Consider the following 23,567-nt stretch of genomic DNA (forward strand, 5'->3'; position numbering starts at 1 on the left):
ATTGTGCACTGCAAGGACACCTATGTTTTGGAAGTTTCCTATCTCTCTGGTATCTTCTTTTGCATCTCTCTGAAATGCTGCAGCTCCCCCCACCCTACCTCCCCGCCTTTAGAGTTGAGGCATAAGACATTTCCTTTGTCGAGAAGGGTCTTTGTTTAACTGGCATTTTAAGGTTTAATCTTAAAGATTACGCCCTTAGCCAGGTGCGGTAGCTCATGCCTATAATCCCATCAGTTTGTGAGGTCCAGGAGGGCGGATCATTGAGCTCACTTGAGCTCAGGAGTTCAAGATCAGCATAGGCAACATGGCGAAACCCCATCTCTACAAAAAATACAAAAATTAACCTGGCCTGAGCACTTGTAGTTCCTAGCTACTTAAGAGACTGAGGTGTGAGGATTGCCTGGGGCAGGGGGCGGGCAGAGGGAGGTTGCAGTGAGTGGAGATTGCGTCAGCAAGACACTTTCTCAAAAAAAAAATCACGCCCCCCATGAGAGGCTTTCCTTTACCACCCAACTCCACCTTGGTTACTCTATCACAGCTCCCTATGTGTTCCCTTTCCAGCATAAATCACAACTATTTGTCAGTGAATTCCATGACAGAACGAATCTAGCTTTTGTTTGGCACATAATTGTTAAATGAATGCAATATTATATTTGGCTAGACCAAAATTGTTTCCCTATCAGTTTGTGAGCAACTTGAGGGCAGAGCCCTAAATCATTCGAGTGTGCTGACCTCTAGGGGGGTTAGTCCAGTGCATGGTCTAGAATTGCTCAAATCGGCCTTTTGAAAAAATGAATCATGTACAATGATAAAGGTGTGGACAGGACCACAAGTAACGGTGTAACGATTAGCAGATTTAAGGAAAAGTCAGTCTAAAAGGAAACGTGAGAAGCTAATTGCAGAAGACAGCCATTTCAAGTCTTCAACAGCAAGGCTGTACCTCCTCACGTGACTTCAGTGTAGACTTTAAGAACCTAAACTAACGCTTCTCGCGAGAGGAAAGATTGACCGCTCGCAAGTGTACATCAGCTGGTGCCCCGCCTTCCCTGGGCCCCACCCACTGCCTGTCCTCATTCCCACCTTGAACCAGCCTTTTGCGCGTGTGACGTCATGGCGCCGTGCGTGGCCTCGGCGGTGGCGCAGGGGGCGGGCCCGCGGCGCGGCGCTGGAGGAGGAAGTGGTGAGGTTGTTGCTCCTTCAACGCCTACCGCTGGCTCTTGGGGCGCAGAGAGGGGCCGCAGTCTCCGCGGCTGCGTCGAGCTCCCTTGCAGTCCCCTCCATGTTCCCCGGCGCCACTACTCCCCTTCCTAAGGCCGCCGCTTACCCCGGGGTCTATGGAAGTAATGGAAGGACCCCTCAACCTGGTGAGTGTCCCACAGAACATAGCGTTCGTCTTGGGTGCCTTTGCCTCAGGAGCCCGGCCCCGTCCCTGGCGCGTCGGCTAACCCTTTAGGCTGGGAGGTTGGTTTGGCAGGAGTGGTCGCAGAGGCTGTGAGGGGCTGCTAGGCAGGCCCTGGCCCAACTGCGGCTCCAGGCTAGCCACTTCAGACTTTGCCCTCCTGGGGGATCCCCGGGAAGTCCTGGCGCCCCCTGTCGCGAGGCCCCGGGCGAGGGGATGCCACCACCTGGGGCTGCCACCTCCTCTCTGGCTGGGGGAAGTCCTCTTAGCGCCACGTAGCCACCTCCCTACAGCCTGGAGAGGCACTGAAGCCGGCCAAGGCAGAAATGGTGTGATACTGGTTTTAAGTTCTAGCAGCAGGGTCTGAGTCTAAGTCGCCCCGCTTTGGAGAGGTGGAGGAGTGTATAGCCTCCTCACCCTCCACTTCCCCCTCATTTCTCACATACATTCACATGCATAAACTGAGTCTACCGTCTTCCAAATATATTAGAGACAGCTGGGAAAAAGACAGCCGTTCCTGTATTTAGCTCAGATTCATCAATTTAGGCATCATGAAAGTGTAATAGGTGTTTGCTGTTCTCAGGAAAATGGCTGATAGCCTGTTTACTTGTGTTTTAAGGCGTTTCAGGTGTTGCAATTAAAAAACACAACAGAACCCCACTAACAACGGGAAGCATGAGTTCTTTTCAGACTGGCCATTGCATCTTTTAGTTTCCCAGAGAGGTTACCCATTTTGGATGTAAAAGTCAGATTACTTAAGGTTGCACACAGGAAGAACTTTTGAGTCACAGGTTGGCAATTCATTTGCGATGGTGGAATTGAAAGAAAGCACTATAGAGGATTCGTTTCTCACATTAGAACTCTGAGCCCTAGAAGAGCAGTAGAGTCAGGTGGTTTAAGACTCTAGGTTTTGAAGCTATGCTGCTTGGATTTGAATTCTAACCTCGTCACTTGATATCTGTGTTACCTTGGGCAAACTACTTGGCTTCACTCGGCTTCAGGTTTTTTGGGAGGATTAAAGGAGTAAATAGGTGTAAAGCACTTAGAACTGTACTAAGTACATAGTACAGTGTAAGAGTTAGCGATTATAACCAGACCATAAGCCCTTAATTTAAAATCTATTTGTAGAATAAAGGTTTGGACTTGAGCTTTAAAAGCCTAAGATTCTCGGACCAAATCACTGGTGCCAGGTTAACTGTTGTGAGGCGCCCCTCCCTTTTAAGTTGGGTCTTGCCCCAGGTGGTAGGTAAGAGTTATTTACACTTAAGACGAATTGGACTACATTTGCGAGTTTTTTTTAACCAGGGAACTGGCCAGGCGCCGCGGCTCACGCCTGTAATCCCAGCACTTTGGGAGGCCGAGGCGGGCGAATCACTTGAGCTTAGAAGTTCGAGACCAGCCTGGGCAACATGGCGAAACCCGGTCTCTACAAAAAATACAAAAATAGCCTGGCGTGGTGGCGCCCGCCTGTGGTCCCAGCTACTCGGGAGGCTGAGGTGGCAGGATCGCTTGAGCCCGGGAGGTGGAGGTTGCAGTAGGCCGAGATTGTGCCACTGCACTCCAACCTGGGCGACAGAGCGAGACTCTGACTCAAATAACCAGGGAACTGTCTTGCACTTTTCTTGTTTTTAAGGCGACATATAGTTGGCAATGAAATATAGTGGATGGCTCAATACTGAAACTTCACAGGCGTATTACTAGAAATAATCAGCTGTTTACGAAGTGCTTCAGAGTTCAGGTGTCCTTGCCAAATGAGCATTGGTTCAGTTCTAGTTAGCTTCACATTATTTGGCTGCAGAATAACCCCCGCCAACTGCCCCACGAATGTGTGATGTTTTAAAAGGAGACTGGAACTGGGTGACAGTTGCAGATAGAACTGCAGAATCACTACCAGTTCAGGAAAAATTAGTTAAATGGTGGCAATACCATTTAAATTCTCCTCCATAAAACGGAGCGAGTTTCGACAAAGAGTCTTTTTAAGCAGGCTAGCGTAACTCCGTATTTCAGCCATAAAATTTATGTGGGCAAGTATCAGAAATTTGGCATCTTGAATTCTTTTTTTTTTTTTTGTTTTTGTTTTTGTTTTTTGAGATGGAGTCTCTCTCTGTCACCAGACTAGAGTGCAGTGGCGCGATCTCAGCTCACTGCAACCTCCGACTCCCTGGTTTAAGCGATTCTTCTGCCTCAGCCTTCTGAGTAGCTGGGATTTCAGGCACGCGCCACCACGCCCAGCTAATTTTTGTATTTTTAGTAGAGACGGGGTTTCACCATGTTGGCCAGGATGGTCTCGATCTCCTGACCTCGTGATCCGCCCGCCTGGCCTCCCAAAGTGCTGGGATTACAGGCGGGAGCCAGCATGCCCGGCGGACACCTTGAATTCTTAAACCATTTGAGTCTTGAAAGATCTAATTTCCAGCATAGTTGTTTATTGGAAGGTAACAGTAGAACAGACGTTGACGGTTACTTGAATGAGTACCAATTACAGGCCTCTGGCACTCAGAATTGTCACTCACAGTTTTATAAGATGAGGTTGTTGAAAATTCAGACTTTTTTTTTTTTTTTTTTCTTTTTTGAGACGGAGTCTCGCTTTGTCACCCAGGCTAGAGTGCAGTGGTGCGATCTGGGCTCACTGCAGCCTCCACCTCCCGGGTTCAAGCAGTTCTCTGCCTCAGCCTCCTGAGTAGCTGGGATTACAGGCATGCACCACCCTGCCCGGCTATGAAAATTCTGACATTCTTTTATGTCAGTGAACACCTAACTTAGTATCTAGTTGACTCAAGATGAGAGTTCTCAATGCTATAATTTGAATGTCTTTGAAAATTCCACTAGTATTATACAAGCTTTTTCTTTTTCTATACTCAGAGAGTTACTAATGCAATAAGCTTTGTCAAATGACATCATAGTGTAGTCCAAATTCATTGTATAAGGACTCATCACAGTACATGGATTTGTAATCATGTGTCCTCAGAGCATCCTCGGAACTTAGTAAGGTGTGTTTTCCAGTTTTACAGATAAATAAGCCTAAGCTGAGAGAATTAGGTAATTACTTAGGTCAGTAACTTAAATACATTATGAATCACGAGTTATTTTGATATCAAGACCTCTTTCTAGCAATGCTGCCATATTGTACTCATCATGTTCATTTCAGTATGGTTCTCATCTATATTGAACTGTAGATTCTGTGTTAGCATTTATTACCTCTGCTCCAGTATTGATTCTTTTATGTTAGGTTTGGCAGTAAGGGCCTTAGAAATTCCTCACAGTGAATTTTTAAGATCTGGAAGAGACTAGTTTGAAATATTCATTTTAATATGTACCACAGAGGTAATGGATTCTAATTATCTGGTTATTGAAGTTTGTCAAAAGAAAAATTGTACTTCCACTGAAGAAAAAAATAGCTAGTCTTTGCACTCTGAATAACTTTGTTTCATTAGGGTTTTTTGGTCAATTTTTCTTTAAGAGACAGGGTCTTACTCTGTTGCCCACGCTCAAGGGATCCTCCTGCCTGAGCCCTCCACAGTAGCTGGGACTACAGGTTTGCACCACCATGCCCAGCTAATTTTTTCAAAAACTTTTTGTGGAGATGGGGTCTTGCTGTGTTGCCCAAGCTGGTCTTGAACTCCTGGCCTCAAGCAATCTTCCTGTCTCAGCCTCCCAAAGTGTTGGGATTACAGGCGTGTGCCACTGTGCCCAGCCTGTCAGTTTTAAATATGGAAAAATTATAACTTATAAAATTAGTGTATATTTAGATATTTCTTTCCATACACATTTTGTCAGTGTGACTACTGGTAACAAATGTCAAAACTCATGTGAGATAATTTCTAGTTCTTTGGTTTGTTTGCTGCTGATTTGGAAAGTGATGTCAGATCTTAATTTATACGTGACTATTGCTCATGTTTTGCTTACCTCTGCTGCAAAGGGCAGGGTCCATGTGACTGCCTGGCCACAATCGTTTTCTATGTGTTTAGCCCTTAAGAGTGCTGAGAATGTTTGTTGAGTAACAGCTTCCCTCCAGAGTGGTCAGTTCTCACATCACATAAGGTAGTTAATGAAGCCTCTTACTTTCCAGCTTCTGTAAGAAAAGTAGTCAGATATCATGGTCCAAGGAATGGCCTTATGCATACCTGGAGTCCTTATAACTATCCCATTTTAATTATATTGGCTTTAAAATCTTCAAGGTAAAAAGAGGCGATTTGAACCCCTTCTTTGTTGCCCTGAAAAATTCCAAGGAAAATTTCTTTGTCACAGGCTGAGCTAGGCATAATGAAAGCACTCTGGAAAAAGGAGGTAGAGAGTACTAAGAGATATCCAGCAATTATTGCTAAGTGGTAGGATTGGCATCGGGCACGTTATGTATATTTTTTATCTTTTCCTCTTAATAGCTAAATATGAGATATTCCCCCTATTTTAAAGATGAAGACTTTGAAATGCAGGGTAAGTGGTGATAGTAGGATATGAAGGCAAGATTGGGCTGGGCACAGTGGCTCATGCCTGTAATCCCAGCACTTTGGGAGACTGAGGTGGGTAGGTCGCCGAGACCAGCCTGGCCAACAAGATAAAACCCTGTCTGTACTAAAAACAAAAATTAGCCAGGTGTGGTGGTGGGTGCCTGTAATCCCAGCTACTTGGGAGGCTGAGGCAGGAGAATCGCTTGAATCCAGGAGGTGGAGGTTGCAGTGAGCCAAGGTCACGCCCTTGCACTCCAGCCTGGGTGACAGAGTGAAACTCCGTATCAAAAAACAAAACAAAACAAAAATTAGCCAGGTGTGGTGGCACATGCCTATAATCCCAGCTACTTGGGAAGCTGAGACAGGAGAATCGCTTGAACCTGGGAGGTGAAGATTGTGGTGAGCCAAGCTCACCCCACTGCACTGCAGCCTGAGCGACTGGGCGAGACCTTGTCGCAAAAAAAAAAAAAAAAAATTGGGAGGCCAAGGCGGGCAGATCACGAGGTCAGGAGATCGAGACCATTCTAGCTAACACGGTGAAACCCCGTCTCTACTAAAAATACAAAAAATTAGCCGGGTGCAGTGGTGGGCGCCTGTAGTCCCAGGTACTCGGGAGGCTGAAGCAGGAGAATGGCCTGAACCCAGGAGGCAGAGCTTGCAGTGAGCCAAGATTGCACCACTGCACTCCAGCCTGGGCGACAGAGCGAGACTCTGTCTCAAAAAAAAAAAAAAAAAAAAAAAAGTCTTTCCTGGAATTCTCCAACACTTGAGCGCTTATCTTCAGTATAATTGCATTATATTACTTAGTCAATTCAGTGCTTATTGATTTGAGATAACTGTTTGCTACTTGTTTGTAGGAGACGCACATTGATTGGGAAAGGGGGAGTGAGTGAGGTTTCTCTTTCAACTGAAGACCCTACCATAAGGTCAGGTGTATGTTAGATTTTCCTCTGCTGCCTTTTCAGTGCTGTGTTCATATGGTGTTCCTTTTCTTTTTTTCTTTTTCGTTTTGAGACAGAGTATCACTCTGTTGCCCAGGCTGGAGTGCAATGGCGTAATCTCAGCTCACCACAACCTCCGCCTCCGGGGTTCAAGTGATTCTCCTGCCTCAGCCTTCCTCGTAGCTGGGACCACAGGCGCGTGCCATCATGCCTGGCTAATTTTTGTATTTTTAGCGTAGATGGGGTTTCTCCACGTTGGCCGGGCTGGTCTCGAACTCTTGCCCTCGTGATCTGCCCACCTTGGCCTCCCAAACCAAAGTGCCTGGATTACAGGCGTGAGCCACCACGCCTGGCCTGGTGTTCCTTTTCTTTTCATCCTTACTTAACAGCTTTCCCCAAGGACACAGAAAAAAATAATAGAAAGTTACAGAAAGTAATACTGTTTTCTTTTGGGAAAGAGGGTAGTATTGAACATGTATTTTTGAAGCAGTTAGCATGTGGAAGTAAAAGGTACTTGTCAGTGATGGCAGTCACTTAGTAACCTAGTTGTTGTAGTTAGGATTTTTGTTGGTTGTAGTTGATGAAAACCCACTTGAAATTAGCTTAAGCCAGAAGAGATAATTTATTGGACTCCAAAGAAAGGTGCAGGAAGGGCAGGGGTATAATGTAGCTTGGTTTATGAACGTATAGAGCCTGTCAGTCCGACTTAATCAGACTCTCCCTCTCTTTTTTTGCCTTTTCAGGCTTGTCTGCTTCACTCCTCCTTTCTGCAGACCTATATTTCCACCTGGCTAGCCTCTGAATGTCACATTAATTAGACTTTCTTCATATTGTCTGCTCCTAAGTTTGAAAATCTGGAGAAGGAAGGGATTCTTTAGGTATCTAGACGACAAGGTAATACAACAATGTGGGCCCGGTATGGTAGCTCACACCTGTAATCCTAGCACTTTGAGAGGCCGAGGCAGGTGGACTGCTTGAGCCCGGGAGTTCAAGACCAGCCTAGGCAACATAGTGAAAACCGGTCTCTACCAAAAGAAAAAAAAAAAAATAGCTGAGCATGGTGGCACATGTCTGTGGTTCCAGCTACTTGAGAGGCTGAGATAGGAGGATCACTTGAGCCCAGGAGGTTGTGGCTGCAGTGAGCCGTTATCATGCCACTGCATTCCAGCCTCTGGGTGACAGAATGAGACCCCATCTCAAAAAAAACAGCAAGGAAATCATAAGGAAGAGAAAATATATTTATAGTTCTATACTATAGTTATCAATACCATAAGTTTATGTCAGCTGTTTACAAAACGAATCATCTGTCAGAAATGATGGGCAATCACAGCTGTAGACCTCAATCTAACGTAACCCATCAAGCAATTAAAAAAGAATGTGGGAAGTCCCACAGAATCATATGGATTGCCTAGGAAGTACACAGAAGTGGGACTGCTTTATTGTGAATTTCTTTGAATTACCAGAGAAACATGTTTATGGACTTACTACCCTTTTCTTTTTGAGACAGTATCTTCCTCTGTCCCACAGACTAGAGTGCAGTGGCGTAATCACGGCTCACCGTAGCCTCAACCTCCTGAGCTTCTGATCCTCCTACCAGTCCCTCCTGTAGCTGGGACTACAGGTGTGCACCACTCCACCCAGCTAATTTTTCTATTTTTTGTAGAGATGGGGTCTCACTATGTTGCCTATGCTGGTCTCAAGCAACCCTCCCACCTTGGCCTCACAGAGCGCTGGGATTATAGGCATGAACCACCGTGCCCAGCCTATTACTTTTTTTTTTTTTGAGATGGAGTCTCACTCTGTCACCCAGGCTGGAGTGCAGTGGCGCAATCTCGGCTCACCACAACCTCTGCCTCCCAGGTTCAAGCGATTCTCCTGCGTCAGCCTCCCGAGTAGCTGGGACTACAGGTGGGTGCCACCATGTCTGGCTAATTTTTGTATTTTTTGTAGAGATGAAGTTTCACTATGTTGGCCAGGCTGGTCTCAAACTCCTGACTTCGTGATCTGCCTGCCTCGGCCTCCCAAAGTGCTGGGATTATAGACGTGAGCCTCCGCTCCCGGCCTCAGCCTAGTGCTTTTAATGGCTGTGATTCTACCAAGAACAGTATTTAAAGAAAGACTAGTTTTAATATGTATAAACTGTAAAAGTTGTTTTAAAAATGAGAAGCACCACCAAGATAGGTTTTCTGTAAAATCTTCAGTTTATAAAAAATGCAATTTAGCTGGGCATGGTGGCTCATGCCTATAATTCCAGCACTTTGGGTGAGTGAGGGAGGAAGATTGCTTGAGCCCAGGAGTTTGAGACCAGCCTGGGCAAGATATCAAGACCCCACCTCTACAAAAAATAAAAGTTAGCTGGATGTGGTGCCGTGTGACCGTATTTCCAGCTACTCAGGAGGCTGAGGTGGCAGGATTGCTGGAGCCCAGGATATTGAGGCTGCAGTGAGCTATGATTGCACCACTCCACTCCAACCTGGGCAACAGAGCAAAACCCTGTCTCAAAAGTAATTAAGATGAAAATTTTTTTAAAATGCAATTTAGTCTAGACCCAACTATATTGTCAACTTCTTGTGGCAGGTACTTCCATCACTTCTATTGTTTTTTGTAGTAGTTAACGAGAGCTATATCGAGTATGTACCAGTACCAGGCACCATTCTAAGCACTGTGATGTTTCAACTAGTTTAATTTTCACAAACTCTTTTGTTTTTGGTGCCATCAAATTTACATAAGCAGACAATAACTTTCATTTTAGAGATGAGAAAACTGAGGCAGATAATTGGGAAAGCCGGGCTTATGTGTCTCATATGTGGTCAAACTGAGATTTGAACGTTGGCAGTCGAGCTCTATAACGAGTTTGCTGTGTGTCTGATAAGAACATAGTAGGAAATGTACTTAAAATACGAAATTTGATTGCTCTGGTGCCAAATAACCTAGAGGAGATGGTGTGTTTTTGTTGAGCTCAGCAATAACCTGAAACTATAATGAGATTTAACTCCTAAATTGGCAGACTGGTTAGAGATTGGACTCTACATGGGGATGTTTTAAGGGAGCTGGGAGAGCCATGAGGACCTGCTCTCACTGTTTGAGAACTTTTTATTTTTTTGGTGTTCAATTAAAAATTTATTCCGTCATCACAGAGTTTGAAGTTTAATTATGGAGCTACATAAATATCCATAGTAGAAGAAAGTGATTGAAATCATCAGCGACACACACAGATAGAAAAAAGGTGTTAGAATGAAGTAACCTGAAATAGCATCTCATCCCTGCTTCTTAGAGTGTATCCATAAGCCAGCAACTTTGGCTTTACCTGGGCGGAATCTCAAGCCGTACTCCAAACCTCCTGAATCAGAACGTTTGTTTTTTTGTTTGTTTGTTTTTGTTTTTGTTTTTTGAGATGGAGTTTCACTCTTGTTGCCCAGGCTGGAGTGCAATGGCACGATCTCAGCTCACTGCAACCTCTGCCGCCCTGGTCCAAGCAATTCTCCTGCCTCGTCTTCTCAAAGTGCTGGGATTACAGGTGTGAGCCACCATGCCCGGCCTTTTAGAATCTGTATTTTAACTAGGTGACTTGTATTTTCATTAAAACCTAGAGCCTTATTGCTTATTGATTTAATACCACTTGCTTTAATAGTATCAAAACATGTTCATTAGAGAAATTAGGTTAATCATAACTGCTTGTGCATACTAGCTTTCTTCATCATGTACATTCTTTTCCCAAAATACCTGTATAATTTGTGGGTACTAGAAAATGCTCATGTGTTCAGAATGTATTTTTTGCTCAGTCCAAGTCTCCAGGTTAAAATTCATCTATTATTTTAAGCCCCCAGTCATTTCTTTTCTTTCTTTCTTTCTTTCTTTTTTTTTTTTTTTGAGGCTGTCTTGCTCTCTTGCCCAGGCTAGAGTGCAGTAGCACGATCTCAGCTCTCTGCAACCTCCGCCTTCCAGGTTCAAGCAATTCTTGTACCTCAGCCACCTGAGTAGCTGGGATTACAGGCATGTGCCACCATGCCTGGCTAATTTTTGTACTTTTAGTTGAGATGGTGTTTCACCATATTGGCCAGGCTGGTCTTAAACTCCTGGCCTTGAGTGATCTGCCTGCCTCAGCCTCCCAACGTGCTGGGATTACAGGCATGAGCCACTGCGCCCAGCCTACCCAGTCATTTCTTGTGGCCTATTGTTGTTCCCAGGCATATGTTAAGACTTAGAGGAAAGTTTGATTACTATTTAAAGAATAAAAAGTATCTGAAATCCTCTAATTGAAAGGCACGAATCTTGTCTTTAAGATTGTTGCTTCTTTCTTAACAAAAATAGAAGTGGGGAAAAGGCAAACAGCAAGGCATTGCTGGAAGTGCTGTTTTCTACTTTTGTCTTCACCTGTGTTTTATACTGAGTATGATTTGTAAACATGCCCAGAATATTTATAATCTCAGTTGCAAACGTGATTCTGTGAAGTATTTTTATGCAGCATCAAAGGGACATGTCTTTAAAAAGCATCCAAGACAAATCATTTTTCAGCTAACTGACAGAACAGATTTGTTTTTTTTTTGGGACCGAGTCTCACTGTGTTGCCCAGGCTGAAGTGTAATGGTGCGATCTCGGCTCACTGCAACCTCTGCCTCCCGGGTTGAAGCGATTCTCTTGCTTCAGCCTCCCGAGTAGCTGGGATTACAGGCACCCACCATCCTGCTGGGCTAATTTTTGTAGAGACGGGGTTTCAACACGTTAGCCAGACTGGTCTCAAACTCCTGACCTCAGATGATCCACCCGCCTCGGCCTCCACAAGTGCTGGGATCACAGGCATGAGCCACCATGCCCGACTTTTTTTTTTTTTTTTTGAGACAAGATCTCACTCTGTTGCCCGGACTGGAGTGCAGTGGTGCGATCACAGGTCACTCACTGCAGCCTCCATTTCCCAGGCTCAAGTGATTGTCCTACCTCAGCCTCCTCAGTAGCTGGGACTACTACTACAGGTGCGAGCGCCACACCCGGCTAATTTTTGTATTTTTTGTAGAGATGGGTTTTCACCATATTGCCCAGGCTTGTCTCAAACGCTTGAGCTCGATTGATCTGCCTGCTTTGGCCTCCTAAAGTGCTGGGATTATAGGCATGAGCCACAGCACCCGGCCACTTTTTACCTTTTTTAAGGGATGTAAAAAACATGTGAAGTTTACCTTCTTAATTATTTTTAAGTGTACAGTTTAGTAGTGTTAAGTATATTCGCATGGTTGTGCAACAAATCTCCAGAATTTTTTCATCTTGCAAAACTGAAACTATGCCGTTTGAATACCTACTCCCCATTTCCCCCTCCCCCGTTCAATGATGAGCTGTTCCACCATTCAACTTTCCTGTTTTTATGAATTTGACTACTTTAGATACCCAATAAGTCGATTTGTATAGTATTTGTCCTTTTATGACTGGCTTATTTTATTCAGTCTAATGTCCTCACAGTTCATCCATGTTGCAGTATGTGTCAGAATTATTTTCCCTTTTTTTTTTTTTTTTTTTTTGAGACACAGTCTCGCTCTGTCACCCAAGCTGGAGTGCAGTGGCGCGATCTAGGCTCACTGCAAGCTCTGCCTCCTGGGTTCACGCTATTCTCCTGCCTCAGCCTCCTGAGTAGCTGGGACAACAGGTGCCCCCCACCACGCCTGGCTAATTTTTTTTGTATTTTTAGTAGAGACGGGGTTTCACCGTGTTAGCCAAGATGGTCTCGATCTCCTGACCTCGAGATTTGCCTGCCTCGGCCTCCCAAAGTGCCAGGATTACAGGCGTGAGCCACCGTGCCCGGCCAGAATTACCTTACTTTTAAAGACAGTACCTTTCCATTGTGTGTGTATACTGCATTTATCCATCTATCTGTTGATGGACATCTGGATTGCTTTCACCTTTTGGCCGTTGTGAATAATGCTGTTATGAACATGGGTGTACAATGCTTTTTGCTTTTTTGTGAAGCTGTGAAGCTTTGCTAAATCGTGTGTGTTTGTTACTGAGGAAAACCGTTACATGAGGTAGAAAACTTTAGCTGATTATCTCTGCCTTTCTCCTTGCTAGTTAAATGTATAATCTTACGTAAGTTACAAGACCTCCCCGTCAGTCTTTTGGGCCTCCTTATGTAAGAGAGGAAAACACATTAACAAAGTCGTAGTTAAAGCAGCTGAAATAATGTATATTAAAGCTTTTTTTTTTTTTTTTTTTTGAGATGGAGTTTCACTGTTTTCACCCAGGCTGGAGAGCAATGGCATGATCTTACCTCATTGCAACCTCTGCCTCCCAGGTTCAAGCAGTTCTCCTGCTTCAGCCTCCTGAGTAGCTGGGATTACAGGCGCCCGCCATCACGCCCGGCTAATTTTTGTTCTTGTTTGTTTTTTTGAGACAGAGTCTTGCTCTGTCGCCCAGACTGGAGTGCAATGGAGCGATCTCGGCTCACTGCAAGCTCCGCCTCCCAGATTCATGCCATTCTCCTGCCTCAGCCTCGCTAGTAGCTGGGACTACAGGCGCCCGCCACCATGCCTGGCTAATTTTTTTTTTTTTTTTTTTCATATTTTTAGTAGAGATGGGGTTTCACCCTGTTAGCCAGGATGGTCTCGATCTCCTGACCTCATGATCTGCCCGCCTCGGTCTCCCAAAGTGTTGGGATTACAGGCGTGAGCCACTGCGCCCAGCTAATTTTTGTATTTCTAGTAGAGATGGGGTTTCACCATGTTGGCCAGGCTGGTCTTGAACTCCTGACCTCAGATGATCCGCCTGCCTCAGCCTCCCAAAGTGCTGGGATTACAGCCGTGAGCCACTGTGCCTGGACTTAAAGCTCTTTTGAAATTATTAAAGTGTAAGGAGGCCAGTGACTGCTTATTTAATAAGTTTTCCTTCAATTACATTATTTGCTGTTAGAACTTCTGATTTTTTTGACTTTGTTCTTTTGATGAGATATCTTTAAAACAATCTTTGTAATATTAGATGTTGGTATCATGAATTCATCAACTGCAATGTCCAAATTTTTTATTTTAAAAACAAATAGTAACTTTAATGTTGAAAGAATGAGATGATAGAAGAGAAGCTTGGATTTTACTACATGATGAGTGATTTCCTGATTATAGTTTTTAGACTATACAGATTAGTGAAAGTATCTACAAAATAGCTCTTGTTTTGAAAGGAGCTTGTTAAAAATCAAGAAAATAGACATTTTGAATAACAATCTATGATTGTAACTCTTGGTTTATCTCCAAAGAGTGGAAGAATGTGAGTCACTGAAGGAGTTAAGTGCCTGGTGTTAACCTTGAGAGGGCTTATGGTAGAAGTGAAAGAAGTTGCCAGTTCCTTTCAGATGCTGCAGTTCTAGGCTCTACCCATTACATTTCCCCAGCTACAGATAGAGCTGTAATAGTGATTTGATATGTGGCAACAAAACAGTATTATTTATCTTCTTAAAAGGTAGTTGCTTTTTAAAAGAAATCATGTTTTATTTTATGATCCAGAGGAATTTAGGGATGTTTGTCTTCTAGGCTCATCAACAGAGCAGACGAGCAGACCGTTTATTAGCTGCAGGCAAATACGAAGAGGCTATTTCTTGTCACAAAAAGGCTGCAGGTGAGTATTCTTATTAAGTACTCAGTGTAAAACTGAAGAGCAGAAAGTCACAATAGTAATAATGTGTGTTGCTTTTCATATGCAAGACTGATACTGCTGACCCACCAGAATATCAGCTTTGATTATTTTTCAAGTAAGTGTGTTGGATTTCCCAGCTCCTGCTAATCCAATCTTCTTTCTAAATCATGAAGATGGCATAAATGTGGTAAACAGTTCCTGGATACAGCTTTCTGAGCCCAAAGATCCCTAAAAACAGGAGCTGATTGTAACAAGTCTGCCATTTTATCTTAGTTATTATAAAAAGGAGTTTGGGTTTCAAATAGTTGGCCATTTCAGGTTCTAAAAATAGTAATTCAATTCAATTCCAACCAATTCATTTTCACTGAGCTTCTGTTTTCTAACATGCTGATAATGCAAAACTTACTATAAGACTTTTGTTACCTAAAATGTGGGAGATTTTTCCTGTGGTCTTTTTTTTAGCTTCCCTTCTGAATATCTCATCTCTACATGCATGCCTGTAGTAACATGCTGATGATAGCTTTCATTTCAGTATGAATTTTAGAATTGTTGGCTTCTTATCAAAGACCTAATTTTACCCTAGTCAGTCAAGCAACCTAGCATATGTTGAATTCAGAAATAGATCTTGGGGGCCTGTTTTGCTTAGACCAGTTTCTGTTGGCTGAGTAACCAAAAAACTTTGGGTCCTCGTTAGTGTAGTGGTAAGTATAAAAATAAAAATAAAAAAATTTAAAAATCTTTGGGTAAAGGATGTTTTACTCATGCCACATCCAAAATGAGTGCAAGTCACCTTTCTTAGGGCAAACCCTGAAGTCTTCTGCTGGCAGGCATGTTCCTTTCCCTCTAGGCCAGTATGATGATCAGAGCCATATTCTTTCTTGACAGAGGCTGCCCCTCCCTTGTTATTTTACTTGTGAAATACAGACTGCAAGGTAGGCAGTAGATTGGATAAGTCTTCTTACTACAGTGGTTTTTGCCTGGAAGTTGGTAATTTTCAGAGAAAATTGAAATTTTTTTTTTTTTTTTTTGGAGATGGAGTCTTGCTCTGTCGCCCAGGCTGGAGTGCAGTGGCACCATCTCGGCTCACTGCAACTTCCCGCCTCCTGGTTTCAAGTGGTTCTCCTGCCTCAGCCTCCCGAGTAGCTGGGACTACAGGTGTGTGCCACCACACCCGGCTTGTATTTTTGTAGAGACAGGGTTTCTCCATGTTGGCCAGGCTGGTCTCGAACTCCTGACCCCATGATTGACCCGCCTTGGCCTCCCAAAGCGCTAGGATTACAGGCGTTAGCCACTGCTCTCAGCCACTTTTTTTTTTTTTAAGTTCTGGGGTACATGTGCAGAATGTGCATGTTTGTTACATAGGTATACACGTGTCATGGTGGTTTGCTGCACCCATCAACCTGTTGTCTACATTAGGTATTTCTCCTAATGCTATCCCTCCCCTAGCCTCCCACCCCTGCTTTTTTTAAAAAAGAAATAGTTTTGCCACTCAAGTGTACTGGAGTTATCTGCTGTAGGGCCAAGCATACAGTAGATATTCCATAAATCTTTGGGTGTTTTTATGGTGAGAGGGCTTTGTACAGTATTAAACATGTCAACTAGTGCTCTTTAAATCTTTCCTAAACCATATTTTGTTATGAATCAGATTGTTAAATCTGTAGTCACTACAAAGACGATGTACCATGTTTAACTATTTAAGAAAACCATGTTTTATATGGATTCCCCAGTGAAACAATACCTTATGTAACCCAAAATGGTCATGGTTACATATATATAACATATGTTAAGTGGAGTGAATCAGCATATGTTAGGCACTGAGCTATGGGATGTTATGAATATATAAAGAGAAGGAAGTTTTAGTTGTAACCTAATCCTTGTCTTTGAAGACTTAAAACTGATGTTGGGCTTCAGTTAACCACTCCCCACTCCAGAAAAATACGGCAAACTGTTAGATCACATTAGCTTAAATTATAGAGACAGAACTTAATGTGATTAGTAAATCCCACTGAGTTGATTGGGGTTCCAGCTTGTGTTTTAGAATGGAGTTGAAAGTTGACGTGGTTGAAATGAGCTCACTTTTTGAAATTGACTTGCATCTCTAGGGCTTATAACTGGTCTTGGAAGGTACGGGTTAGGTGTATTCTGAAAGGAAGCAACTTATTATTTGGAAATCATTTTAGAGATGTGACAAGGAAAGATCAACATCTGAGAAAGACTAATAGGAAGGAAAGGCTGAACTGAGAGAATTTAAGGGCAAACAGAGGGGACCTGGATGTCCACCTGTCAAAGATCAGAGGAGATTCTGAGACTAAAAAACTTACTGTGAGATTACCTAGCTAAGGACTTTATAGCCTCTTTGTAGTGTTTGTATTGTAAATGTGCTGAAATAAGTTGCTTGATGTCTCTTGCCTTTTGAGGAAAGGTAGGATCTACTCTTGAGGTGGACAATGGCTGAATTAAATGAAACTGAGCATGTGAGCATTCATTTGCCAGATAAGCACATCCCTAAGTGAAATTCTCTTCTTTCATACACAACAAAAGAACAAAACCTGAAATAAGTTAATAGCCATTGGCAGTGCTTAGAACTCAAAGTGAGCATTTCAGAAGATGAGCAGGCCCCAGAGCACACAGTATTTGGATGGATTTGATGAATATTTTGTTTGAAAACAAATCTTAACCTAAGCCTTTTGAAACTGGTAACATGAAAATGATTCTATCCTTATCATTCAGAGGCAGTATATTGCTGCACTTTGTTTGCGTTGGGACCAGTTTAACAGATTCCTGTTAGAAGAGTAATAGATGTTACTATTTTTTGGTTTTTGGTTTTTGTTTGAGATGGAGTCTTGCTCTGTTGCTCAGGGTGGAGTGCATGATCTCAGCTCACTGCAACCTCCGCCTCCCAGGCTCAAGTGATTCTTCTGCCTCAGCCTCCCAAGTAGCTCGGACTACAGGCATGCGCCATCACACTTGGCTGATTTTTGTATTTTTTGGTAGAGACAGGGTTTCTACCTCGGCCTCCCAAAGTGCTGGGATTACAGGCGTAAGCCACTGTGCCCGGCCCAATGTTGTTATTTTAAGATATTCTTCAGATTTCCTTAGTTCCTTTATTGTATCATTCGCTTAATATCTACTTTAAATTTTAGCCTCGTGTCATAATTAAAGGAAGTAGTTTAACCAGGATTGTTAGCAGTTTTTGAGATACTCTGTTTCTAAATTTCTGTGTTGCTATACTTTTGTTTCTATTGTGAGTCTGTGGAAGAAATCCATGAACATGGAATCAGATTTAAAATAATTTTTTTCTTTAAAAATAACTTTAAAATGCCCCACTTATAAGATTTAAATGTGGGGAATACTTTAAATGACAGTATGATTCTTGTTGAATTCTTTGTGCTTTGGGATATTCTTCTGTAACCTCCTTTGTCATACACAATTTCAAGGGTCTACAAAGGGTGGCATTTCAGTTGGCTAAAGCTTGGTTTTGTGAAAACTATTGTTTGTTAAGAAAGTGGATTTAAAGGAAACTATAGTTCAAACAGGGAGACAAATATATGCAGGCAAGATGGAAGAGATGTCTAAGAAAATGTGTCTACAGTGTATCAGAGCGGTAGCAGAGCAGTTAGAATGTCTCCACAGATTTTTTTTTTTTTTTTTTTTTTGAAACGGAGTCTTGCTTTGTTACCCAGGCTGGAGTGCAGTGGTGTGATCTCGGCTCAGTGCAACCTCCACCTCATGGGTTCAAGCGATTCTCCTGCCTCAGCTTCCCTAGTAGCTGGGATTACAGGCGCCTGCCACCACGCCCAGCTAATTTTTGTATTTTTTTTTTTTTTTAGTAGAGACGGGGTTTCACCATGCTGGCCAGGCTGGTCTCGTACTCGCGACCTCAGGCGATCCACCAGCCTCAGCCTCCCAAAGTGCTAGGATTACAGGTGTGAGCCACCACACCCGGCCGTCTTCACAGATTTAAACATGAACAAAAGGAAAAGAAATAGTATGCAGCTGTACAGACATACTACAGGAAAAAAAGACAAGGGTTGTGGGAAGGATGTAATTATGGTAAGCATAGCTGGAGCAAAGACTGTATAACCAACTCTGTTTTTTCTTTCCTTTTTTTTTTTTTTAATTCTTTTTAAATTGATACAGGATCCCACTATGTTACCTAGTCTAGTCTTGAACTCCTGGGCTCAGGCAGTCCTCCTGTTTGGCCTCCCAAAGTGCTAGCCACTGCGCCTGGCCCCAACTCTTCTTTTTCTTGGAAAGGGACCATCTAATTCAGCAGTCCCAACCTTTTTGCTGCCAGGGACCGGTTTTGTGGAAGTCAATTTTCCATAGACCTGGGGTCAGGAAAATGGTTTTCGGATGATTCAAGCACATTACATTTATTGTACACTTTATATTTTACAATGTAATAATAGAAATAAATAATTATACAACTCAACATAATGTAGAATCAGTGGGAGCCCTGAGCTTGTTTTCCTGCAGCTAGACAGTCTCATCTAGGGGTGATGGGAGACAGCAACAGATCATCAGGTATTAGATTATCATAAGGAGAGTGCAACCTAGATCCCTTGCTTGTGCAGTTTGCAGTAGAGTTTGTGCTATGAGAAGCTAATGCTGCTGCTGATCTGATGGGAGGCAGAACTCAGGCGGTAATGCAAGCAATGGGGAGTGGCTGTAAATACAGATGAAACTTCACTGGCTTGCCTGCTGCTCACTTCCTGCTGTCTGTGTGGCCCAGTTCCTAACAAGACATAGACCAGTACCGGCCTGGGGGTTTGGGACCCCTGATATAATTGTATCTTGAGGACTGCGGTAGAACCTAGCAGGCAAGAACTCTTAAGTTATGACATCAAAGCATTAAATTATTTGGATTAAGACTGGACAGAAAGCAATGCCTCGTAGCATCTGCAAAAGGGCAAAAGAGGAACTTAATGTAGGTATGAGAGATGCCAAAAATGTTTATAACAAGCAAGATAAAAATGGAGATTCATTATGGACAATTCATTGATAATACAGAACTTATTTATACCTAACCTTGTTGCCAAAGGTTATAAAATGTCTTACAGATGAATGTACAATAAAATATCGAATGTAATTAAAGATACATAGATAAAGACATCCATAGAGAAAATGAGAAAGGACTGGTAGTGTAGTTCACAAAATGTACCATTAGTTCTTGCATATTTTTTTAAGAACTTGACTTAAGTTTTCTAGCAGTCATCCTAAAGAGGAAAGATAATAATTTTTACATTGGCTATTAAAATTCAAACAAATAGTCACCGAGGATCTAAGATCAGAGAGAAGTTTATTGAAGGTCTTCATAAATGACATTATACTGTCCTCAGTAACTTCCTCGCAGTAAATATGTCAACAAGTTCTTAGGGCTTTTAACCATAAGGCTGATGGCTTAGCTCAGAGACAATTCATTAAAAGTGATTCTATAGGAGTCCAAAATGATAGATTCCAGGTATTCAGACGGATAAAAAGTCATTGATAATCTCATGATATTTTTGTGAGTATGATAAGTAATAGGGTTTGGATAGGTTCTTGTTTGATTTTTATCTTTCCTAAACCTATTTTTCTGATTAGACCATCTTCAGTTTCTGAATTATAAAATCTGTAGGAGTTTTAAATAACAAAACCTTCAAGATAGGGTAGGGAATATTTTCATTTTATTGCCACTGACATCCTTTTGGGGGAAATTAAGAATTCTTTTAAAAAATCCCCAATTGTATCAGAGTTATCAGACCCGTTCTCTTTGTCATATGAAGATTATTAAAACTCTTCCTTTTACCTGTTAATTACAAAATGAAGACACATATTAACATGCCTATTTTTTCTCTTAACAGCGTATCTTTCTGAAGCCATGAAGCTGACACAGTCAGAGCAGGTGAGACATATTCCCAATATTTGCGACAAGGGTTAGAAAGGTTTTCTTGTGGAGGCTTGAATTGTGTGTAAAGCAAAGCATTGTGTCCCTCTCAAAATGCTATAGTCAAAAATATATAAAATGGGCAAGGGAAGAGCACTTCACAACGGAAATTAAAACTAAATGAACTGCAGTCGATGCCCCAGACATGGAATGCAGAAACTTCTTTTTTTCTAGTGGTTACTCACAGATCTCAGATTGCCAGCCAGATGTACCTTTTAGAGAGCCCTCTTCAAACCATTCCTAATCATTAGCTCTTATTTGATCATTAGCTTACAGTCAGTAAACAGGCCTGGCCAAGAGGAAACCAGTTGGACCACCCTTTGCTTGTCAAAGATAATTTAAATCTGACCAGTCTCCCACTTGTCTTTGCTTGAATTCTTAAGCAGTTCAGGCACTTTGAATTTGTTTCACCAATTGCTTTAAATTGTCTTCTGTGTTTGGGGAGGCCCTGCCAAGTGTTTCAAGATACATTTATTCATAAGACTGGGCATGGTGGCCCGTGCCTGTAATCCCAGCACTTTGGGAGGCCAAGGCAGGGGGATCACTTGAGCCCAGGAGTTCGAGACCAGCCTTGGCAACACAGTGAGACCCCATCTCTACAAAAACTTAAAAAATTAGCTGGGCGTGGTGGCACATGCCTGTAGTTCTAGCTACTTGGGAGGTTGAGGTGGGAGGATCACTGAACACCTGAGTCCAAGGCTGCAGTGAGCTATGACTGCGCCATTGCACTTCAGCCTCAGCAACAGGGACCCTGTCTCTAAAATAAATATATATAAAATATCTTTTTAAAAATTTTTTGTTATAAAAGTATTAGTTAAAGAGATCATTTCTGTGAGGTATATCAGTGGCAGGGAAAGCCACTAGTTTCTCAAACTGAACCAAGGGAACTTTAAAGTTGTGTTCTATCCCTTTCACTGCCTTTGAAAGTATAGAATCTGCTCATGATACAGGCATGCATTGAGCTATCCAAACACACGGTTGATAGGAAGACTTTCTTTTTAGCTGTTGGTAGAATTAATATGTCTACAGAGGAAAGATTTCTAATTTTGAGTACAAATGACATTACACATGGGGTCAGGCACATTGAGGAAAACATCCAATTTAGTGTATTGATTGGGAATAGGACTTCTAACTTTCTGAATGGTATTTTTGCAAACATAGTAAATTGTAAATTGTAAGTGTTGGGTTATTCACAAAGGATTTTGAATAGTGTATGTTGGACATTACTAAGATACTTAAAATATTCTTCCAATTTTATCTTTCCTTCTATGTAATAGGCTCATCTTTCACTGGAATTGCAAAGGGATAGCCATATGAAACAGCTCCTCCTCATCCAAGAGAGATGGAAAAGGGCCCAGCGTGAAGAAAGATTGAAAGCCCAGCAGAACACAGACAAGGATGCAGCTGCCCATCTTCAGACATCTCACAAACCCTCTGCAGAGGATGCAGAGGGCCAGAGTCCCCTTTCTCAGAAGTACAGCCCTTCCACAGAGAAATGCCTGCCTGAGATTCAGGGGATCTTTGACAGGGATCCAGACACACTACTTTATTTACTTCAGCAAAAGAGTGAGCCAGCAGAGCCATGTATTGGAAGCAAAGCCCCAAAAGATGATAAAACAATTATAGAGGAGCAGGCAACCAAAATTGCAGATTTGAAGAGGCATGTGGAATTCCTTGTGGCTGAGAATGAAAGATTAAGGAAAGAAAATAAACAACTAAAGGCTGAAAAGGCCAGACTTCTAAAAGGTCCAATAGAAAAGGAGCTGGATGTAGATGCTGATTTTGTAGAAACGTCAGAGTTATGGAGCTTGCCACCACATTCAGAAACTGCTACAGCCTCCTCAACCTGGCAGAAGTTCGCAGCAAATACTGGGAAAGCCAAGGACATTCCAATCCCCAATCTTCCTCCCTTGGATTTTCCATCTCCAGAACTTCCTCTTATGGAGCTCTCTGAGGATATTCTGAAAGGATTTATGAATAATTAAAATGGAAGGCCACAGAAAAGGGGAAAAGAGGAAATAATACAGTAGTCGTTAATCCAGCAAAAAGAAATGAAAAGGGAAAACCACATAGAAGGGTAATCCCGGAAATGCTTCATCTGGTGGACTGTGGGAGCAGAGGCATTGCCAGGACTTGGGAAACAGTCACTGTGAAATGCGCTGCGTATCTCATTCACTCACTTGAGCTAATGATTCCGACTTGGCAGACGCTAAACTCATGGAGGTTCGGTTTCTCCTGATACAAACCAAATGGCTACCTGGAAGAATTTCTTTCAAGCAACAGTTATTTTTCTTATCTTCAGGGTTAAAATGTATAAAAGTTATGTGTAATTAATCTATAATGCCATAAATGATAATGCAAAACCTAAATAATATGGTGGCCGGAGGGGCTGCCTTATATTTGAAACATGCTTTCTATCATGCATTGACTGTATGCATTTTGTTAATGCACATTTTGTTTGTTTAAGGTGTGTAAGATACACACCCTTCTAGATGAAACTATTTGTGCCACACTTTGCACTACTCATGATAACCTCAAGACTATCAGAAGAAATATTTAAATTTCCATTTTATGAAGAAAGGAACCAAATTATTATGCTTTTTAAAACAAATTACCAGTTTACATAATTAATCAGGGTGCATTTTAAGTTCTAACTTTGTTTATTGTATAATGCATCATTTGAAAATACCAAGGAGGAAATACCCTTTGTTTTTAATGATGCAAGAGTGGAAGTAATGCTAGTTGGCAGTATTTGATTGTAAGAAATCAATAAAGTAATTGTGTTTTATACCTTTGTTGAACGTGGTTGATAGTTAAAAAGCAAGGCACTGAGTGGCTTCTCTCTGCGTTGTAAACTTTGAATTTGAACAGATGCGGTTAGATGATTACTTTTGTGTGTCAAGGATTTTTTTTTTCTTTCAGTGTTTTGTAGTCCATTTCCCTTACAACTAGGGTGACAGAGAGTACAGAAGTTCCTGAGGTTTAAATGTATTGTTTCCAACCTTTTTCCTGACCACCACATGGAAAATGCTCAGGGCTGCTCTAGGCTGGAGGTAGCTGTCCCTTGGGCACCTGCCACCCTGTCAGAGCATAGTGTGGGGAAGTGCTGCTTTGGATTCTCTCTACCAAGCTGGATGATGTTCCATGAGAAGGAAGGGGAAGAGGAGAATATAAGCAAAACATTTTGGTGCAAGCTACTGGGCGTGTTTAAAGCTTGGATTTGCTGTGTGGAATTACAGAAGTGAGAA

The 23,567-nt window shown here is 42.4% G+C and overlaps 1 protein-coding gene across 2 annotated transcripts; it reads left to right on the forward strand.

The window, feature by feature from the left end:
* The first annotated feature begins 1,096 nt into the window (after window positions 1-1,096).
* On the forward strand, window positions 1,097-23,107 carry NRBF2 (nuclear receptor binding factor 2). Of its 2 annotated transcripts, XM_507815.7 has the most exons (4): window positions 1,097-1,364; window positions 14,288-14,372; window positions 20,237-20,277; window positions 21,597-23,107. In XM_507815.7, exons 1-4 carry the CDS (start codon window positions 1,335-1,337, stop codon window positions 22,302-22,304), a joined length of 864 nt encoding a protein of 287 aa, XP_507815.1. In that variant the 5' UTR covers window positions 1,097-1,334; the 3' UTR covers window positions 22,305-23,107. The 2 variants fall into 2 exon arrangements, with proteins under 2 accessions (XP_507815.1, XP_003312624.1); XM_003312576.6 differs by lacking the exon at window positions 14,288-14,372 and having other exon boundaries at window positions 1,116-1,364.
* Window positions 23,108-23,567: the final 460 nt, after the last annotated feature.

Source organism: Pan troglodytes, chromosome 8 (genome assembly GCF_028858775.2).
Source record: "Pan troglodytes isolate AG18354 chromosome 8, NHGRI_mPanTro3-v2.0_pri, whole genome shotgun sequence".
NCBI classification, from domain to species: domain Eukaryota; kingdom Metazoa; phylum Chordata; class Mammalia; order Primates; family Hominidae; genus Pan; species Pan troglodytes.